Source organism: Scophthalmus maximus, chromosome 7 (assembly GCF_022379125.1).
Source record: "Scophthalmus maximus strain ysfricsl-2021 chromosome 7, ASM2237912v1, whole genome shotgun sequence".
Taxonomy (NCBI): Eukaryota; Metazoa; Chordata; class Actinopteri; order Pleuronectiformes; family Scophthalmidae; genus Scophthalmus; species Scophthalmus maximus.
The window spans coordinates 20,409,316-20,430,450 of NC_061521.1; the positions used below are offsets into that span (position 1 = coordinate 20,409,316).

General features: G+C 42.3%; 1 protein-coding gene across 4 annotated transcripts in view; it reads left to right on the forward strand.

Moving 5' to 3' along the window:
• Positions 1-20,572, forward strand: part of btbd11b (BTB (POZ) domain containing 11b) — a 64,648-nt gene extending 44,076 nt beyond the window's left edge. For 3 of the 4 annotated variants that reach the window (XM_035642475.2, XM_047333235.1, XM_035642473.2), the window contains 15 exons: positions 6,220-6,424; positions 9,720-9,872; positions 10,140-10,305; positions 11,043-11,132; positions 12,481-12,582; positions 13,828-13,921; positions 14,198-14,333; positions 15,538-15,758; positions 15,871-16,049; positions 17,457-17,562; positions 17,906-18,008; positions 18,519-18,600; positions 18,714-18,782; positions 18,965-19,078; positions 19,174-20,572. In XM_035642475.2, coding sequence (XP_035498368.1) covers positions 6,240-6,424; positions 9,720-9,872; positions 10,140-10,305; positions 11,043-11,132; positions 12,481-12,582; positions 13,828-13,921; positions 14,198-14,333; positions 15,538-15,758; positions 15,871-16,049; positions 17,457-17,562; positions 17,906-18,008; positions 18,519-18,600; positions 18,714-18,782; positions 18,965-19,078; positions 19,174-19,383 — 2,010 coding nt within the window. In that variant the 5' untranslated portion in view covers positions 6,220-6,239 and the 3' untranslated portion in view covers positions 19,384-20,572. Of the gene's footprint in view, positions 1-3,223; positions 3,249-6,219; positions 6,425-9,719; positions 9,873-10,139; positions 10,306-11,042; positions 11,133-12,480; positions 12,583-13,827; positions 13,922-14,197; positions 14,334-15,537; positions 15,759-15,870; positions 16,050-17,456; positions 17,563-17,905; positions 18,009-18,518; positions 18,601-18,713; positions 18,783-18,964; positions 19,079-19,173 lie in introns of those variants that run through there. The other variant, XM_035642474.2, reaches the window with a different exon arrangement.
• Positions 20,573-21,135: the final 563 nt, after the last annotated feature.

Here is a 21,135-nt window from a genome sequence, read left to right on the forward strand (position 1 = left end):
TTTTGTACAGACTTTCACGGTGCCCTGTGAATAAATTCTAATGACTTTGATGATCCACAACCTTTCCCCCAGCTTGTCAGAATTCTTTCTCATCCCGTAAAATGTCATAACATCTCCTGGATTGGACTGGCGGTCACGGCCCATGGACAATAATTCCCGTTAACTTTGGTGATGGCCTGACTTTTCCTCCTGCACCACCGTGACATCAGTGACTTTTAATGAAATCCCATTGTCCAAACTGGCTGGGGATCATTGACATTCGTTCTTGTTACCCTACAATTGGATAGTAATGACTTTGGTGATCTGCTGACTTTTAATGTAGCACCACCGTGTGGCCTAAATTTCCATTTGTGAATGTTCACTGTGAATCAAGATATCAAAACCCAGCTGTGTATGTGCCTGTTTTAAATGAAGGTGACTCTCTGAGAGTGTCATTGTGAAGAATTCTAATGAACCAGAGCAATTCATTAAAAAAAATTTTTTTTGCGTTTGACAAGCCCTCCAAAAGTTAATTGAATGTCTCTCCACTCACAATATACTCATTATTCAAAAGATAATGGGCATCAGAATGCTTTTTCCGAAATACATTTTCTGCAGTACAAAGTCATAGGCTTTAGGAGTCAGCTTTATGTAAAAAAAATAATAGCTTTTCTGCATCATTCGAGAAATTACATAAGGATTATGTTTTATCCTCCTGTCCTTACTCACAAAAAATACACAAAACAAAACAAGCAAAGTTTTCCAAGTTGTCCAAGGCCCTCATTTGAGTTTCTGTCCGCAGACAAAACTTTCTGATTAACTTTCACAAAATCTGCTTTGGCAAGGGAGTTTCACAAATCACTGAATACACAACTCTCCCATTTTTTATATAATCAGTTGTAATCACAGATTCAAGATGCTCATCGGATGCGACGCACAGTTTTCTTCTCTGGCTGCATACAACTCTGCAACTCCTCCCCAAACACATCCGAGTGCTGCTGCACCCACTGACAGAAGAATAACATGCACACACACAAACAGATTATATCCTAATGTACATACGTGGCAATAATTTTGACAAAAGAAAAAAAGAAACTCTAGCCAAATAACGGGGAAATAATTGTATGTTCCGTCTCTGTCGTCATGGCATCGCTATGTCAAGACGGGCCGTAAAAAAATATTTTCTATATATCTAGTGTAAACATTTATCATCAGAATAAACAAGGAGCATGTGTGTTTTCTCGGGGGCCGAGGTGGGAGGGGTGAAGGTGCAGTGCCGAGGCGAATCGCCTGCAGTTCCCGGTCCATGTTGTATTGATGAGGCCAAGCAAGGACTCATTCTGTTATGTTGACACTGCAAACAACAGACAACGGAGCGGCTGATGGATAATAGTAGAGCTTAGGCCGGTGGTGCTGTTTATCAGCTCTGGAGAGGAATCTCTGTAAATAACTATAGGATCTGCAAACTGACACACAGCTCGATCTGGGGAAGAAGAAAATAATTAATAATTGAGAATAGCAGAACAAGCAGCAATGATTGGGCTATCAGGCTGTCACAGAGTATATTTGAAAGGGAGCGAGATGGGAAGCAAAAAAAGAATAATAAAAAAAGAAGCATCAGAGAGGTGATGCACACCCTGCGTGCGTTGTATATAAGCTACTGTACAGTATATACATTGTATTCGTCCCACCACAGTTTCATAATGATATGAACGGATTTTGCACAGCATAAAAAGAGCTCTAACTTTGTGTTTTGCGTGGTTGCGTCATTTTAGAGCTGTGTGCAGGGCTCTTCGCCCTGCGAATACACACACACACACACACACACATACATACGCACGCACACACACACACACACATTGACTGTCTGTGACATCGGCAGCACTGGGAGGAAACCAAAAGTTTCGTAGGCCAATTAAATAAATTTGTTACGTTTTAACCGGCCTTGGCAGGCAGCAGGATTAGGGGTAAACTTGGTAGAAGGAAGAAGGTAAGCAATAACTAACGTCACACTGACCTTGTCTTTTGAACTTTTACCGCCAAGATCTACTCCAGGTGAATGTCTGTGCCAAATTTAAAGACATTTCCTCAAGGCTTTGCTGAGATATCATATTCACAACAATGGTTGCGGACGGACAGACTGACTGACAGCCCCGAAAAACATAATGCCTCTGACCACGGCTGTCTCTGGCGCAGAGGCATGAAAATGACATCGCCTGCTCAAGCGCAGTAAAAAATTAGCATCCCGTGCAGGGACGGGCTTCTGCACTGGCATTTAGACTCAATTCTAGAGGTTCGCCACTGATTTGCCTCTTTGTATTTTCTCATTTTCCCCTCTGCCAAAATGCCAAATTAGCATATTTGAAATGACAGTCTTGTAAATACTGCAATCATTAGGACTGTTGGTGTGTCATCATCACTGTGTCATACCCAACAACATCCTGCTTCAAATATGTTCTGCACAGAGTTTGTTTGTATGACTGTGGAATGTTAACGAATTTTTGCTAATCTATTCTTAGAAGCGTTGATGGATGGAGAAGACAAAATACTAATGTATTCTCCACATACAGAATATGAAAACGTATACAGCCTTATACAATCAGCACGGCAAAGTGGAACAAGACACAACCACCGGCAAGTGTGGCTTTATTCTTGGTATAAGCAAAGCACGCGGAAACTCTACATGTGGGCTCTACACAAATACATCTATATGAATGAAAGGTCAAATTTTGAACAGGCTGATATGTCTGTTTGCCTCAAACAACAATCACCAGCTGCAGCTCAGAGTGTAACAGAAGTAGTTTAACATTATGGGAAATTACCTTGTTTGCCTTCTTGTCGCAAGTTAAATGACATGTTCCGTACCTACAGTTCAGAAGATGATGCTAACAAATAGTTCTCTGTACAGAAAACAAAAGCAGACTCACCCAGGCACCGGTTTTTCCACTGACAGCGTCGCTTCAGCCAAAAAAAGACCTGTGGTGCTGCAATTAATAACTTAGGTAGCATTTTATTTCCTAAATGTTTGTCTGACAGTGGACAGTTGATCTACAATTGGGGATCAGTAAAGTATTTCTGATTCTGATTCTGATTAAGAAATGATTACCGTTTTGGAGCCGGTCATTGCCATTTCAAAGGTCGAGTGGGTTTTTCATTTTCTGTTTCTGTCTCATCTGATGCTTTGTTTTCTTTTTTTTTTATTTATGTCGTGTTGGATTCAGGACTGTTTGACTTCAAACTTCATTTCGTTGTGGCAGCAATGGTAAATGGTAAATGGACTGTATTTATAAAGCACTTGTCTAGTCATATAGACCACTCAAAGCGCTTTACAGGAAAGTCACATTCACCCATTCACACACATTTGCACAAGCCTGCTACTCACTTCGCTTTTTTATCTATCATTCATACACATTCATACACTGCCAGAAGAGAGGCCAAAGGCAATTTAGGGTTAAGTGTCTTGCCTAAGGACACATCGGCATGCAGACTGGCGGTAGCTGGGATTGTACCCAAGTTTACAGATTTGTTTTTATTTTTATGTCTACAAACTGACCATGTATCTGCCAAAAGCAGCAGAATCTTATTTAGTAAATATGATTTTAGTGATTTTTGTAGGTTTTAAGTTAATTGGTATCAAGACAGACAGCAGGGATGACATGTGATTGTTCCTAGACTGTAGTTTATGATGTTTAGTCATCCTGAAAGTTAAAGTAGAGATGGGTAATGACGCGGCGAGAGCCTCTCGGTGACAGTTCCACTCATTGCATCACATTAAAAGGAATCATTTTGTTTCTCCGTCGTTGTTGCCTTTTCTCATTTTCTTTATTATTTTTTCTTTCCTTCTCATTGAGTCTTTTCCCCTTTAGCTGCTCCATAAAGATAATGTGTGTGCCCTCCATGTTATCTGATATGGTCCAAAGTAATAGCTGGAAGAAGAGTTTAGCTTAGCATCTTGCGGAGTGTGAATGGCCACAGGCGACCATTAAACGCGCCCGCATAGCAGCAAATAATTGAAACCAAGAAAATGTGATGGTGGTGACGGCAGCTGCACAGTGCAGGGATGACCCATCCATCAATACCCAAAGTAAAGCTGGTTATACTGTGTATTTATTTCCCTATAAAGGTTTGAATATAATTGCTTCATCAGAGCTGAGAGGTGCCTCCTCCTACATTTCTAAAGAGTATTTTCTCTCTCACTATTAAACATTAAACAGCCTTCACTTCACTCGCTGAAGTAATGAGCAGTTTGGTTGTTATGTGGGTGCTTCTTTGCCAGTTCCTGACCCTTATAGGTGCTACCTCCTGAAAAAAAATCCCTCCTAAATTAAAGCGGTGCCAAATGTACCCTGGAAACTGGCATGTGTGTGATGTTGCTTTGCTAAGGGGGTTTTAAAGCCTCGACAAAAAACAAAGAGCGAACCACCACCCGCCTCTGCTAACAGGTAATCGGTTTTATATCTGAGGAGCAGACTGCTTGTGTGTGTGTCCTCACCTCTCCTCTTCTTGTTTGCATAAAGAATTAATTAACCAGGATGGGGTGTATTGATTCAAGGCAATGAAAGGAATATTGACGTTTTAGCTTATCAAACTGCTCTACTTTTCTCCGTCGTCTTCTCGCGGCCGAAAACAACGAGTTAAGTCCTTTTTCCTGCGTAGACCCGCCGAAGGAGCGGCACTGCAATCTCACTTTATATGTTAAGCTTGGCTGCCGCTTCACCACTGGTGCACTCTTTCAGTGTTCGAATATAATCTTCTTCCTCAGCCCCTGCCAGCCTTGCTCTGCAAGCATAGGAAATGTCACAGGCAGGTATTATTAATAAGACATGAGAACCGTGGCTGTTGCTGACCACCTCAGCTCTCCCTTACCAAGCTTAGGGAGAGCACTGTTACCAGCTTATCTGTATTCCTGTTGCTACAACTAATTGAAAGATTGCTGGAGTTACAGCGACCAACTGCAAGACCTCTAACTATACTATATGAGGCGGTCATTCCTGTTGTGACGTTTCCTGCTCGTTGCATCAGTAGGCGAGGTTCTTCTCATATCGGCCCAGCACCGCACTGCTCACGGAGGACAGTGGAGAGATTGACTGTTTTGTTGCATGAATGCTCTCCCCTCATTCAAGCGGGCCTTTTCACACATGTCTCACATTGTCGAGGCTAAATGGAATCTTGGCAAGCACCACACAGCCCAATTCTGATGCTAAACAAACCCTTTTGTCCAAACGGGAATAACCGTTTGTTCCCACCCTGTTCTGTACAGGCAGATATACTGTACTGTACTGTACAGTGTAGCTCATTCAGACTGAGGAAGTGCCATCATGCTCTAATGCTCTTTTACTACAAATAGTGTCAAACTGACCAGAAACCATATGACACAGAGTGGAATTTATTTTGTATTTTTTTTTAAGTTGTACCCCCGCCTCGGAACTTTCATTACATTGTGTCAAGCGAAAGATATCTGTCAGCGTTCAGCGAAATGGGATTTTTCTGTAATAGCACAGGGTTGGGTTTTTTTGCGCCACACTCAATAACTAAGGTGCCAGAGTCATAATGTTTTCATGAAGTTGAAGACGTCATGAGAACAGATCAGGCCTGGTGTAAGAGAAACTTCTAATTCCTCCCATGATTTTTAATGAACTGTATTTGCTGCACTAAAAGGTGACCGGTCTTGTCCCTGAAGTATTTAAAAAAAAGAGGGGGGGGGGAGACATGTTTTTTCAAGTGTTTACTCTCTTTTAAAGACACCCGGAGAATATTCACATCTTCATAAGCAGGGTCCCCTCAAGCTTTGATTTTTCGAGCCCAACTGGATGACCCTAAAGTACAGACACATTATGCAGAGGGAGAAGTTTGGAAGTAGCTAATGTTTGTCCATAAATATTCATTCTTCACACAGTATAGTCCTGAGCATGCTTATCCTCCTGCTCTCACCCTGTTCCCTCTGTGAGCTACACAGAAAGGACTGGGATGAACCCACTCTAGTCTTTTTCCTGACAGTGGTGTGTGAGGAAACTTCTAGATTTCCCCTGACAGAGTAAGCTCTAAGGGGGCTGGAAGGAATGAGGATGATTCCCCAACGTCCTTTTTAAAAAGGCCGTGTGCTCAGAATATTCCTGTCTTCGTCTCTCCCTCGTCGCTGAGTATGCCTGCAAACGAATTCCTTTCTCACTGCTCGTGTTCCCCTTTTTTGTGATTCCCTATGTACGTATGTGTTGTTTACGCATGTTTTTTTGTATATAGGTGACCTGGTGTCCCGAGCCATGCACCACCTACAGCCACTGTACACGAAGAACCACAGCAACGGGACGCCGGTGCACCAGAAGAGCAGTGTGATTCACTGGGCGCCCGAAGCGATCTACACGCTGTGTTATTTCATGCACTGCCCCCAGATGGAGTGGGAGAACCCCAACGTGGAGCCCTCCAAGGTCACCTTACAGACCGAGAGGTGAGAAACAAACTCTAAAAACTTAAGATAAGCAACCCGACAACACGGTCCTGCAGCTGTAAATACTCACTAATGTATAAAACATGTATTCATCCGCAGTTGAAAATCATCCAGACAAATGCACCATTTGCTCACATTTGAGTAACATTTGCTAAAGGCTGTGATGATGATGATGATGATGATGCTCCATATCTGTTGTAGGTGTAAAGAAGCATCTGTTTAGTAAAAAGTTTACCTCTTCAACTTTAAAGGTCAGTGTTATTACAGTTTGTTTCTGCTTCACGCAATAAATCAGATTATACATTTTTAAGATTAAATTCAATTTAAACTAACAAACTGGTGTTATTGGGACACTAAGTAATTTATCCAGTCCTCAACATATTTGTGGCACAGCCTATAGCCGGTGGCATAGAGAAATAAAAATCTCACATATTTCACAAATAGAACAAGAAGGACGCAGACTTTTGTTCGAGAGGAAAAGTTGCAGAATCTAGATATTTTTTTGTAACTGTAAATCTTTTGTGTTTTATATGGTATGGTTTTAATTAACCCACCAGACCTCCGCACCCCGTAAAATGGGACAATAAATATATTGCACCTTTAATGATCAACGAGTTAACAATAAAGGAAAACCATGAGACCGCAATAGGGAGAGAAAAGAAAATGGAAACTCCCTTCAGTTATCCACAACTCACACTCGCTCCTGCATCTGTCTGGCTTTTCACCTCGGTGAATAACTTTATAGAAACCAGATGTTTTTCCTCTGGAAGGAAAGTACAGTTTTAAATAAGTGAATTGTCAACGTATTGGCTACTCGAGTGAGACCTCTGGGTGACCTGAGGAGCTGCAGGAAGGAGCGTGCACAGACATGTGCTCAGTCGGTATTGATAATTACTGCCACTGACGTATTGGGACAGTGGGCGGCGGCGCTAGGACTTCTTTTTGTGACTTAGGGGCTAACGACATGAGGATTAGACAATGTTTCCGTGGAATGAATTCCCTTGATCCGTCATCCAGTAGTTTTTGGACACTTCATATAAAAAGCTCAGGAAAGCACAAAACAGTCCACACAATCTTTGCAGTTCCTACTCATGAGGCTGATTTTATGAGCTATTTCTTTTTTTAAATTTCTGTCTTTTTTCACTCCTGATATTCCACTGTAGCACTCGCACCTCGAGCTGTTCAGTATTTCCTTGTCAGCCCGCGGCAGAGGTGGGGGAATAGTCCTGACAGTTGAGCCTGAGCAGTCCTCCTCTGGGGCTCCAGACTTTATCGCCTGCAGTGGAGCAAAGTTATCAGCTAATGTGTGTCCTGTGTGTCCGACTCACGTCTGCTTTAGCTCTAATCCCTGTTTGTAAAGAAAATCACATCTATGCGTGTTTGTTTTTTTATTAAACACATTACCAGAGCCAAAATCAGGGAAAGCCCAGAGACTGCAGCAACCTCCGCTTTATTGCCATTCTTGAAAGGGGTGTGCATGGAAACTGCAAGAACCTTGAACTGCTTGTGAACTGGCGTGTTTCCGTTGGGCTTGTGTGAGGAAACGTATTGCCACTTTATACGTTCCCTGCCTATTGATTAGGTGTTGTGCACTGCTTTAATGAAGTCTGTGGGACCAATAACTGCACATGGGCTCTAAGTCAAGGTTTCTTTTGAAGTGAGTAAAATAAAAAGTTTTTTTTTTTTTGAGTGGATCAAACTATTATTAAAAGATCCTCCTGTCAACGCGAAGAAGCACTGATCACTTACAAATGAACAGTGATTGACAGATGTGGGCTGAAAGGACCGACAGGGGTATTAAGACCTTTTATAAGTGATGTATTGAGCAGTAAATCCCATGGGAACCGATCAAGTTTCATCATGCGCAGCAGCATAGAGATGAACCCGCTCATACGAAACACGCCATGCTATAATCTGAATACAGTTTTTAAGAATATTTAAAAACATACATACAATGAAAGCATTATTACTTTTTTACAAATCCCATATCTATCATTTATTTTTCATGCCTGCATAATGCATAATAATCTCCTTCCTGTGTGATGATGTGTTACATTACATGTCTTAACAATGTAAAGCAATAACTTGATGACGCTATTCATTTTGCATGAAAATGATACAAAGTCCTATGAAAATCATGCTGCTTTTTTTATCCATAAGGGATAGAGAGTGCCTGTTTATTTTGCATAATGTATTTATAACAGCTCACTGTATTGTTTGAGTGAATAAAGTGCATATTTATAGCCACCGCATGCTTTCAGCACAGTAACGAAGGTCAAAATGTAACATCATGCATATGTATCTTCATGCATATGGATCACATGTGGCTGCAGTAAACACTGACGCAGGATCGGTGGAGGAGGAGAGAGGTGGACGGGAGGAAAAGTTCTGTAATTCATCCGCACTCAACGGCTATTGTATTTTATACGTTCAAATCCAGGAGCTATGCGAAAGGGATTTCCTGCTTCTGTCTGAGCCACACAGAACTGAACGTTTAAGAAAATAGCAGCACACCCTTACTTTAATAATCTTAGCAGACCGTGAGCTGCCATAAGATAAGATAGACTTTACTGTCCCAGGGGGAAATTTGTCTTGGACTCCAGTGTTTGCGTTATAAAAACAGTAAAAAAACAACAACACAGTACATACATCCAGACACAGTAAAATACAGCCATAAAAACAACAATAACGCACGTCCATTCAATTGCACATTCCCATTAGCATATAAATACTCTTTGTTGGCATGCTTTAACCACACTCTCCATCAATTATGTTTACAGAGATAGAACCATGATGTTCATAAGATAGAAAATAGATTTACAGCAGATGTATTTCGGTGCTTGACCTTGTTAATCTTATTCTGATGATGTAATTTCTTAAAAAATATACATTACAATGCATTTGTACAATACATACAAACTCTTATAATGAATTGTGCACGTGTTTATTCACGCAGAATGTTGTAGCTATGGGCATCAGCTAAATATTACAGCTTTAGGTCTGTACAATATTGCAGATGAGTTTATAAATGGTCTATAATCTATGCTATGATCTTGCTCAGTTTAGATTTCCCTCACATCAAAGTGTCTCACTGTCATATACTCGTTTTGGATCTTCATCCTCCTGTTGAAGTTCATCCTGTTCTCAAACATCTGCTACGCTTGGAAAAGATAACATATGCAAATTCTGTATTAGGTGGATTTTTTCCATAGAAGTGCCCGGGCACTGAGTGTGACTTTAGTTCAGTGTGTTCATTTGCATTGCGGTGAACATGTGCCTCTATCTCCCCCTCCAGGCCGTTTATGGTGCTGCCGCCCCTGATGGAGTGGGTGCGCGTGGCAGTGGTCCACACCGAACACAGACGCAGCTTCTCCGTGGACAGCGACGATGTTCGGCAGGCTGCCAGGCTGCTGCTGCCCGGAGTGGACTGTGAGCCGCGCCAGCTTCGGTACGGTTGCATGTGACTCGAGGCTGCACAGCTTGTGTGTGCACTCAGCCAGTTCATCTGCACATACGAAAAACCAGCAGGCTCACATGTGCAATCACACGCAAAACACCCAGCAAGGAAACATATGTGTTTCTCATCCACTCATTCTCCTTGTGTAGCGTTGAAAAATAAAGCTTGTCAGGTGTTCAGGGAAAAAATGTGGTGCATTGCAAACAGTCCAAAGCGTCAGCTCACACTGTGAATCACTTTGTGCGCTTTGCCCTTCAGAACGGATGACTGCTTCTGTGCCTCGAGGAAACTAGATGCCGCCTCTACTGAGGCAAAGTTCCTGCAGGACCTGGGCTTCCGCATGCTCAGCTGCGGACGCACCGACCTGGTGAAGCAGGCTGTCAACCTGCTCGGGCCGGATGGTATCAACAGCATGAGTGAGCAGGTTGGAGACACAGTCAACACACACAACATTAAATAATGCATCGGCAGGGAACCTTTACACTTGCACACATCAATACGGATGCAAACACACACTCGCACACAACACAGCCTGCGGGGGAAGTTTTGTTTGCTTGGCAAAACTGTGGCCCCGCCACCTGTGAGCACTGTGCCGCCTGTAAAGCAATCATACATATTAAAAACCTATTCTGACGTACGATTCTGTTCTGCGGCATGCCTGCCGAGGAGCTCTGCGTCACATCGTGACTACAACCTCCAGCGCAGTAAATCATCAGTGTGACTGAAAGGATTTTTCCTTGGGAAAATCTACACTTAGTTTTTGGGCTGATCTAAGCAGAAACTTTTTCAACACAGTGTCTAGTGCAGTGTGTTTCTGTGAGACCAGCACAGCTGGGGCCCTTCATGGCCCTGAGGAAATATTGAATTTGATGGTATCTTATAAAAATTTGATCAATAGCAGGATATTACTATCATCACACTCAAGGTGCCAGGAGTGACACTGTCAGAGATACAAATTTAGAGCTGACCAAAAAGTCCAGCCTCGCTATGTGCTACCATATTTTTAAAAAAAACTAAAGGTTCAAGTTGAACTTACGTACGAATAACTATGGCAGATGGTCAATGCGTAACATGGCGACACACAGTGTATCTTGAACTGCAACGATCCCAATTGTCATTCCCATTATCCCCACTGTTCTCTGTATCTGTGTCACTTTGTAGGGGATGACCCCGCTGATGTACGCCTGTGTCCGTGGAGACGAGGCCATGGTACAGATGCTGCTGGATGCAGGGGCTGACATCAACAGCGAGGTCGGTGATGACGTTGAACTTTCTTCTGCTATTCTTGTGCCGACACTGGGGGAGATCAAGGAGGCAGGTTTTTTCATGAGAGGTGTTGAGGGGACCTTTCCACTTCAACAGTTTTATATATGAAGGCTCTCAAAAGGACAATCTTAGAATGAGTATCTATGTAACTACTTGTGGCACTGAATCGGAGTAAACAAACATGCCGTCCCTCATCTCCCCTCCTTTCTTCTCCCCCCATGTGCCATGCGGCTAAATATGTCAGACTTAAGGATCATGAGGCACTGACTTGCCCTGCCACCTGACACACGACACAGAGGTCTGCAGCTTAGTCAATATTTTTTTTCTTTCATGGAAACAAGCACAACCAAGGTGATAACGATCGCCTGGCTTAGAGCAAACTGAATCCCTCACGGAGAATCAAGCTGGCATCCTTTGACTCTGCGCAGATGTCAGAGAGCTCCGTCAGTTAAGGCCTCATGTTCCCGCTACTTCGTTAGTCACCTCAGCAACAACATGTCCCATCAGCCATTGTGTCAGAGTCGATTTGCAGTCCGCCGCATTCATCATCCCCTGACCAAAGCACAAAGCACAGTTGACTAACACGCGAAGTCCCACTCTCAGATTCCTTTTATGCGTCTAGTTTTGATTCTGGTTTTAAAATTTGATCAGTTAAAGACATATGTTGGTTGCCTCCATATGACCTTTGTTCTCTAAATTCTCTGAAATATAGAAAATTATTGGGAACCTATTACTCCCTTGTTTCCCAGTGTTCTAGTTTTCTTTCACTGTACTAACTGTACATGTTAGTCCCTTTGCAGTAGGAGACGGTAAGTATCTTTTATGAAATTAAAACATTCAATTCTGTGCTGTATTATAAAGTGTCAGAAATAAATTGATCTGCATCCCACCCTCCCTTTTTTTCCCTAAAGCAGTCTAAGAAAAATTCTGCATTTGTCTTTCATGTGTCTGTCTCTCGTGTGCGTGTCACGCTTTCATTTGGCTCGTAGTTATTCATTTCAGCCTGACCAGAGAGAGATGAGGCTTAGAGAGGTCAGTTCAGAGACCCGTCAGACAAAGAGATCAGAGTGAAACCATTAGGACGAGGCCCAACTGGACAGATCAATCCGTGGTGTTCATTAGAAGGTGAACACGGTGACAGCATGTCTCTCCCCAGCCCCAGGGTTCCTAGTTAATTACTCTAGTTCCTCCTGTCGAGCTTCCTGTTCTCCCTGTCTCCTCCCTGCAGATGTTTGTCTTGTGCTCCATAGGCCATGTAGTCGTTTTAATGGATTCGTATCTCTCTCCCTTACCCCCCCCTTACCCAACCCACCTACCTGTGTCCCCTCCCCAGGTGCCAAACTCAGTGCACAGGCACCCCTCAGTCTTTCCCGAAACGCGGCAGGCGACGCCCCTCACTTTTGCCGTGTTGCACGGACATGTGCCTGTGGTGCAGGTAGTGACATCCTTTCTCACCTTTGACTCTCTCTCATCTTGACCTCTCATTGTGCCTCAGCTCGTGTCCGGTCGCCATTGTCATTTTTGTTGTCAAGGCTTCTTGGTGGTGATGATGATGATGATGATAATGTTCCTCTACTAATAGAACTATTGAGACTGATTGTGTGACGTACAATTTTGATATTGTTATCTTTGAAGTGGCCGTTTGCCCAGTCGATGTTTAGGTCTGTGCAAGTCAAATATAGCCTCCTTTTGTCACTGAGGACATGTTCACAAATGGATGAGACTGCATTTAGCAAGTGGAAAGAGGAAAATTAGTCGACGGACTAATTGTTATTGAACTCATTTAACTGATTTAGTTTGCCCCTCCGAACGATTTGTCCTCCGGATTGTGAATCATTTAATTCTAATGGAAAATGTTTAAACCATGTGAAACCACAACTTTATCTCAGAGGACATCAGAAAAAAGAAAGAATGAAGTGAAAAATATTAACCTCTATGAAATGATTTGCTATTAAATATGTGATAATTTCACACTCAATTTAAGTAATTTTCATACTAAAAGATGACAAGTGTTTGAGATTCAGGAGCTTGTTGAGAACATTCACTCATTTAGACAGTATACTTCCCTAGGTGGATCTGCAGTCTCATTTATCAGTGGAAAATATCGTAATGACAACTCTTAATATCAAATAGACAACAAATTACATTTAATGAATAATGGCAAAACAATAAAACAGTAAAAGAAATTTGTGAGACACTTTAGCCTTCAGCATTTACAGTACATATAAAAATATCATCAAAAATTAAAAGAATAGTTTGACAATTTGGAAAAAAAAATAGTTTTACAGGGATTTAACTATTTTTTGTTAAATTATAGCAATAGCTTCAAATTTAAAAGGCACATTCTCATCACACTCTCGGCAATAAAGCAACTTAGTGAGTTTACCAAAACATTGAACAATTCCTTTAACATTATAAAAAATAAAATTTGTATATTCGTTAAAAATTGTGTTTCACAGCACAGGCAGGGATTTAAAACTACCACTGCCAAAGTCAAATATTTCCTGTACAAATTTCTTAATTTGAAACTGTCATTAACAAAGAGAAGCTCAAATTTACTTTTAATTTGACACATTAGCCAACTGACTCTTCCCCCTCTTCTCACTGTCCTCTTCCTGTCTACCTCTCTGTCTCTCTCTCCCATCATGCCCGTCTCTGTGTCCCCACCCGACATCCGCAGCTGCTGCTGGATGCCAAAGCCAACGTGGAGGGGTCCCTGCAGGACGGGATGGAGAACTATACTGAGACCCCACTGCAGCTGGCTGCTGCTGCAGGTACAGAGACACAACGTGACTCCTCCCCCACAGTCCTCCGACTGCTAACAGCCGATACCGACACCTGACTGTCAGCAGGAGCGTTGGCTGAGTTACGACTTTAGGGGCAAAATCTGTCCTGGGAGCTCGGAAAATAAAGACGAATGGAGGCATGCGTGCAGAACAATTGATCCAACGTTTGCCTCACTCTCACCTGTGTCCGTGTCTCAGTCTGCTTTAGTCTTATAACGTGTGTGTGTGCGTGTCTACGTTTTGCCAATCATTTTCAATGCACAGGTAACTTTGAGCTGGTGAGCTTGCTGCTGGAGCGCGGGGCCGACCCCATGGTGGGAACCATGTACCGCAATGGCATCTCCACTGCACCTCAGGGAGACATGAACTCCTACAGCCTGGCAGCAGCTCATGGACACAGGTGAGTAACACACACACGCACACACATACACACACACAAACGCGTCCATGTTTAACCTTGAATACACACACACTTTTAAGTGAATGAACTGACGATACACAAGCAACCACCTGTTCGTGCTGCGTATCCAGGATATCATCTCCCAAAACAAAATTCAATTGAGCGTGTCCATGAAGTCGACACCTCAGCTGTTGAGTTGGCCTTGTGTTCAGTGCTCCACACACTCATCTGAATTGTATGGGAATTTTGACTTATTTTTTGAAATACCGTAGTGTTAGCAGTTCATATTAGAAGTATTTTGAGAAGCCCCTTTATTTGTTTAGTCATAACCATAACCTGTTTCTGTATGTAAATAGTTGTTGGTTTTTTTGGCAATTTCTACCAACTCTGGTACACAGCAGTAACATCTGTCTAAATGTATTTGGTTAAAATCAATCATCTTTATTTGGCAAATCATATGAGACAGAAGACAATGATTTAAAGAATTGACATAACCAATCCCCTAAATGGCCAAAACTAGTTTATCTTTCATCTAGCTTTCACAAAATATACCACATATATTAGTTATTTGGAATAACAAGATTGGCCTACAAGGGACACTAAACAATTGAAAAATGTATTTCTCTGCAAATGCACCATTAGATTTAAAACATTGCTTTCCTCACACAGACTCCTTCTATCCACAAGTCTCAGTAAATGCGTGAAATGGATGTAGACTATTATTTGATATCCATGTGTTCTCTCAGCATTCATGTCCACGTCAATCAAAATATATTAGATTGTTTATTCCACAAACACACAATTCTCTGGAAGGCTTTTAAAGATAAACGAGTGTCTATTTGCATAAAATGAGCAACCCCCACACGATTTCTTTTGTTTATTGACATGCATATGGGATTTTTTTATTTTATCTAGCTATACTTGTTAATTAAACCATAATTTTATGCAGGAATGAATATCAAAGCTGCAAGAATGTGATTTGGTGCCCATGGCCTATCGCGGTAATGACTGTAACTCAATTTCTGTCATATCACTTTTAAAATATTTTTTTCCTAGATTGCCTCTTACTCTATGGTGATATTGTACAGGAGACCCATAACAACACCAAACTCATAAGAAGAAGAAAAAAAGCAATCTGTAATTGTAATCTGTACAAACTGATCAAATTATATTTAATTTCTTCTTCTCTTTCCTGCACTTCTAGAAATGTGTTTCGGAAGCTCCTGTCTCACACGGAGACGGGAAAAGGGGATGTCTTGTCCCTGGAGGAGATTCTGGCAGAAGGTTCGGAACTGGAAGGTCGAAGTCCGTCTCAGATCGACCTGATCCGGACAGGGAAGGCAAAACTAAAAGCCCTGAAAGAAGCCATGTATCACAGTTCGGAGCACGGACATGTAGACATAACCATTGATATACGGAGCCTTGGTTAGTTTCTGTCAACACTCCAAAACATTATTCATGCAGAATTTATATCTTGTCCGTGCATGTCTGTGTGTGTTTCGTGTGTGTTAACCTCTCTTTAACTATTTTTCCCGAGGCGTCCCATGGACTTTGCACACTTGGATGGAGTCCCTGCGGACGTGTTTCCATCAGCACCGCCGACCTCTGATCCAGGGCCTTCTGAAAGAGTTCAGCTGCATCGAGGAAGAGGAGTACACGGAGGAGCTCATCACGCATGGCCTGCCTCTCATGTTCCAGATCCTCAGAGCCAGCAAGGTACCGCACTGTCTGTCACCTGTGTCACCTCTTTACACTTTCAAATGTGTCCATCCTGGTCATGGAGCTGTGGCATCATCCTCCTCTCTTTTTTTATGTTTGTCATTAGACAGTTAGGCCATCAGCATTGCAGAGGATGACGGTACCCCAGAGGGCCCACTCAATAACAATTACCCAAGATGATAATGATTTATGATGTGCCCCTGCTCCTCTTTGATGCGGCTCATTAGATCAGGCCTTTATTCCATTACTTTAACTCATGATCCCCTTGGTCGACGATATTAAATCTATAACGGCACCATCATTGCCCCATCTGGCATCTGGTTTGTTTTGTCTTCTTTATTCTGGCTTAGCACTGCCCTGCTGCCATGATGAGTCTTTCTGTCATTGCTGAAATAAGAAGAACCCCCCCCCTCTCTCTCTCTACACAAACACACACACACACACACACAGGCCATGCTAGCCTTCAGTGGACTGCTGCTGTATCAGTCCTTTTGTGTCTTGGCTGATGTATCGTGGGACCAGTGACCCTCATCCCTCTGAGGGCCTCAGGGACCCCTGGTCTGCCTACCAGCATGAGGACGAGAGACATCACAGTAAAGGCCAGATAGTCTGCTGTCTCAGCCCACTGCAAACTTGGTTCAGTCTCTATCTGTATCTACCTCTGTCTGTCTATCTATCTATCTCTGTGTCTCTTTACATCTATATCTATCTATCTCTTTCTTTTTTTCTATCCCTCTATAGCCCTATGACTCTATCTATCTCTGTCTGTCCATCTCTGTATCTCTATCCATCTCTATCTATCAATCTATCGGAATAGCTGTAGCTGTTTGTCATGCTTCAGTAAGAGCAGGCAGCTCTCTTACGCGTGGGGCTTGCAGTGTTGTGCTCCACTGCTGCAGCTGAATGACACTGCCCCTCCTTTCTCCTGCAGTTTTAGCAAAACACATACACACAACCACACATACACACAACCACACACACCCACACACACACACGTCTGAGTGAGAAGAGCTCACTCTTGTGTCTTTCTCTCTTTCACTCCCACACTAACTCTGCCTGTCCTCGGGCTCTCCAGCACAGAAATCTCCGAGGACCCTGGGGGTGTAAGAAATAAGTCGTCTGATATTCATCTGATCCCCCTCTTCAAAAGGTGTGAAATAGCCGTGAATACTGTACGGGGCTGAACACGTGCATGATGAAGTCAATGCTGAGCTTGATAAAAGGTTGCAGACCGCTAACCTCTCTCTCTCTCTCTCTCTCTGCGGTGATAATTGTGTTGGAGGATGTTTGCGTGGAGAGAGGAAGAGTATTACTCTTGCGTAACATGGACTCCTGAATGTTACGCTGCCCAGGCGGACCACCCCTTTTTGATGTTTTGCTTCTCTCTGTATGTGTTTTGTCCAGAATGAGGTGATCAGCCAGCAGCTGTCTGCAATTTTCACCCAGTGTTACGGGCCGTATCCCATCCCCAAACTGGCAGAGATCAAGAGGAAGCAGTCGTCACGTCTGGGTGAGCCCCGGTCTTTATCTTCTTATTTAAATCTTTACCGTATAACTGTAAAAATACAGCATTAAGCACAACTTTGATGTTGTTTTTGGAGTTTGGAGTTTTGGGCTGTTACATACTAGTGTATGTTTACAGCAATACTGTAAGTTTAAAGTGCACATATTGCCATCTAGTGTTTGGAGAGGAGAACAGAAAAATAGGAGAAAAATAAACTTACAGTTAATGTGCTAAGACTGGGTGGTAAGGCTAAGTTGTACATCCCATTTCTTTCTTGTTGTTTTCTGTTTTTTGTTTTTTTCGTAACTATCAGGGAAACATAAAGTTTTTCTGGCCGTGTGTCTTTCAGATCCTCACTTCTTGAACAATAAAGAGATGTCCGATGTGACCTTTTTGGTGGAGGGGAAGCCTTTTTATGCCCACAAAGTCCTGCTCTTCACAGCCTCCAACAGGTACTTGAACGCATCAGCTTTCAAAAATACAAAAGTTCAGGAGATAATGCTGTAAATCAGACAATGCTGAACGATCTGAATTATTGTGTCACTGTGTAAATGAAAAGATAACATGACCTTACATGCTGTCAAGATGTGTTGTTGAGATTGGATGTCAGGACTATACGTACATTCCTTCTTTATTCCCGCCCCTGGGACGTAGAAAGGACGTCCACTTCACTCCTGTGTCATGTCACATTGACAATCATTCCTGTCATAGAGTGATTGAAAAGAAAATGACACGTCACTCAAATGTATTTTTGATTTTATGTCCTCAGAGAGAACTCATTTCATCATTGCTAACCCATCACTGTGTAGTTTATTCAATGCCTGTTGTGCTCTGTTTCTATTCTATACGCTGCGTTATACTGTATTATTGATTTTTTTTTTAATCACATGATTCAAATGAATTGCCGTCCATCCAAGGCTTTTATTTCTTTCTTCTTACGTCTCTTTTTTCTTTCTCTCAAGGTTCAAAACTCTTCTAGCGAACAGACCTTGTGGTGAAAACACATGCATTGAAATCAGCAATGTTAAATATCACATTTTTCAGGTAAAAATGTCTGTTGTATCTGTTTAAATTTTGCACACACCATGGTCTCGTTCTACTTCCTTTATAAAAGCGCTCCGTATTTATCTTGTAATGTGTGTTTTTTTCCCTTTCAGCTCGTGATGCAGTATCTCTACTGTGGAGGAACAGACGCTCTGCACCTCAGAAACACTGACGTTATGGAGGTTAGACCTTTATTCTTCCGCTCCTAGAAGTTCCATTATATTCCATAAAATATGGAACGAGTTATACTACAAATAATTTTCATAATCTGAAGGTTAATTGTAGATGTTAACTTTTGTGTATTTGAATCTAATGACTGTTATCAAGTAGAAGTGATGCATTTTAAGGTTTGATTTTGTTGCAGCTTCTGTCTGCAGCCAAGTTCTTCCAGCTGGAGGCGCTACAGAGGCACTGCGAACTCATCTGCTCCAAGAACATCAACACAGAAACTTGTGTGGAGATCTACAACCACACCAAGGTGTGAACGGAAGTAGAAATTCCTAGTGATGCACAAGAAGTATGCATTTTTTAAGATGCAAAAAAACCCTAATCTTTTCTCCCTTTTCCTTCCAGTTTCTTGATGCCCCAGACCTGGCGTCCTACATAGAGGGCTACTTCCTGAAGAACATGGTGATCCTGATCGAGCTGGAGCCATTCAAGCAGCTGCTGTACGACGCACCTCCAGACAGCCCAGGCTGTGACATCCTGCAGGACCTGGAGAAAACCCTGGCCAACCGCATCCGGTCCATCCACCTGTCGTCGTCCAAGGGGTCCATCGTCTGACCACCTGACCCCGCGTGAACAACTCGAACAGAGGTTATTTTATCGGAGCGACATCGGACACTGTGTTGAGATGCAATCCGAGTGTCGGATCATTTCAAGTGAAAGAGGAAAAATAGGACTCATGGACCGGTCCAGTTAGCATCTTTGTCTCTGTGAAGCTCCTCAGTTGCTAAAATGCTTCTTGTTATCTTAGCACAGACGGTTACGAGTCTGTTCGTCTGCCTTGTCGATGTCTGTCTACTATGAATTAACATACGACTTGTCATAAGATGTCACAATTTGCCAACAACATCCCTTACTGTAACACTGTCCCTTGTCCAGCAGGAACCACTCGGCTAAATGGGTTCACCACGTGTGTTACGTGTTGATCAGATGGGACTTGGGGAAACCTCAGAGGCAGAGAATCAGACCAACTGCGGTCAGAACATGTGTCTTCAGATGGAGAACAACCTTAGCGTTAATGTGATAAGCCATCAGTGTTTCCCTCTCCAGCTGTGAGGAAGAACTGCTGCCTCATGTTGTGATTATTTGCTTAAACATCTGGACCTATAAGGAGTAATAATGTGTATATTAGTCAGGCACTAAGTATTATCTGACATGAATACTCTTTAAAGCCAAACAAGTAAAACAACTGACAAGTAACTGTAAAATGACTGATGCAAAAAAAGGGGGGGGATTTTCAACAGCTGGCTTTGGGCAACTGGTAGGGAGAAGAGGATTTTTCCTTCCTCAGCTACTGTGTAGATATTGTTCATAAAAAAACAGAGGCTATTGATAATGTAAGTTAATGTATATATATATATATATATCCACAGATGTTTTCTCATGCGTGTTACTGTCGGATATGGCTGTAAAAACAAAATGCTCATCTTTTAAATATCTGTGTTTTGATGTTGCATGTCAGAGGGATGACTGTGGTTTTAGTTTTTTTTCTTCTGTTTGAACTGTTGGAAGATAACACACCGAGGAGCTGCTTTCACACCTGGGTGAGGAGAGTTCTGTCATCAGCATGGGTCACTATAAATGTGTAGCAGTCCAGCAGTGTCGTTGTTTTGTGTGTGACAAAGCCTGTTCAGTCCTGAACTGGGGAACGCGATGCTGTCACTTGTCTTCCAGGAATGGTGCAACGACATGACCTGTATATGTGTGACTTGATATATCTTTCATCTATAAAGATTAATATAAAGAATACTGTGAATCCGCTCATGGACTCTTCTGCTGCAGTCCTGTCGCTCAGAAACACCCCGCAAGGGGGACATCTGTTATTCCATTGGATTTTAAATTCCTGTTATTAATTTTTGTTCCCCACAGCCAAGAGGTTAGATCCAGGAAATCAATGAAAGTTCCCAGCTTTTTCACAGCAAGCTCATTTAAGGAGGCCCCCAAAACTGACAAAATGTCATAACAAAACTACATCAGCTAGTGCATGTGATGTTAATTAGGACAAGCCTATTGAATTAGTGTTAGTCGGCCAATCTATCTTAGCACAAAGACTGGCAACGGCAAGAGTGGCTCAACGATAAACAATCATCTTGTTTTTTTAATCTGTCTAATACCTGAGTTTAAAAAAACCAAAAACTTTATGCCAGTCTTAGATGGAAGTAAGTTCAATACACTCAGCAGTTTTTTTAGGAGCAACTGGAAAATGCTATTTCTGAAGAAACTGCAGTTGAATATCTGGCTTCTGCACGAGTCTTAACTGAACTGAGAGTTTAATATATTTAAGAGTGAGATAAGGATGAACAACCAACA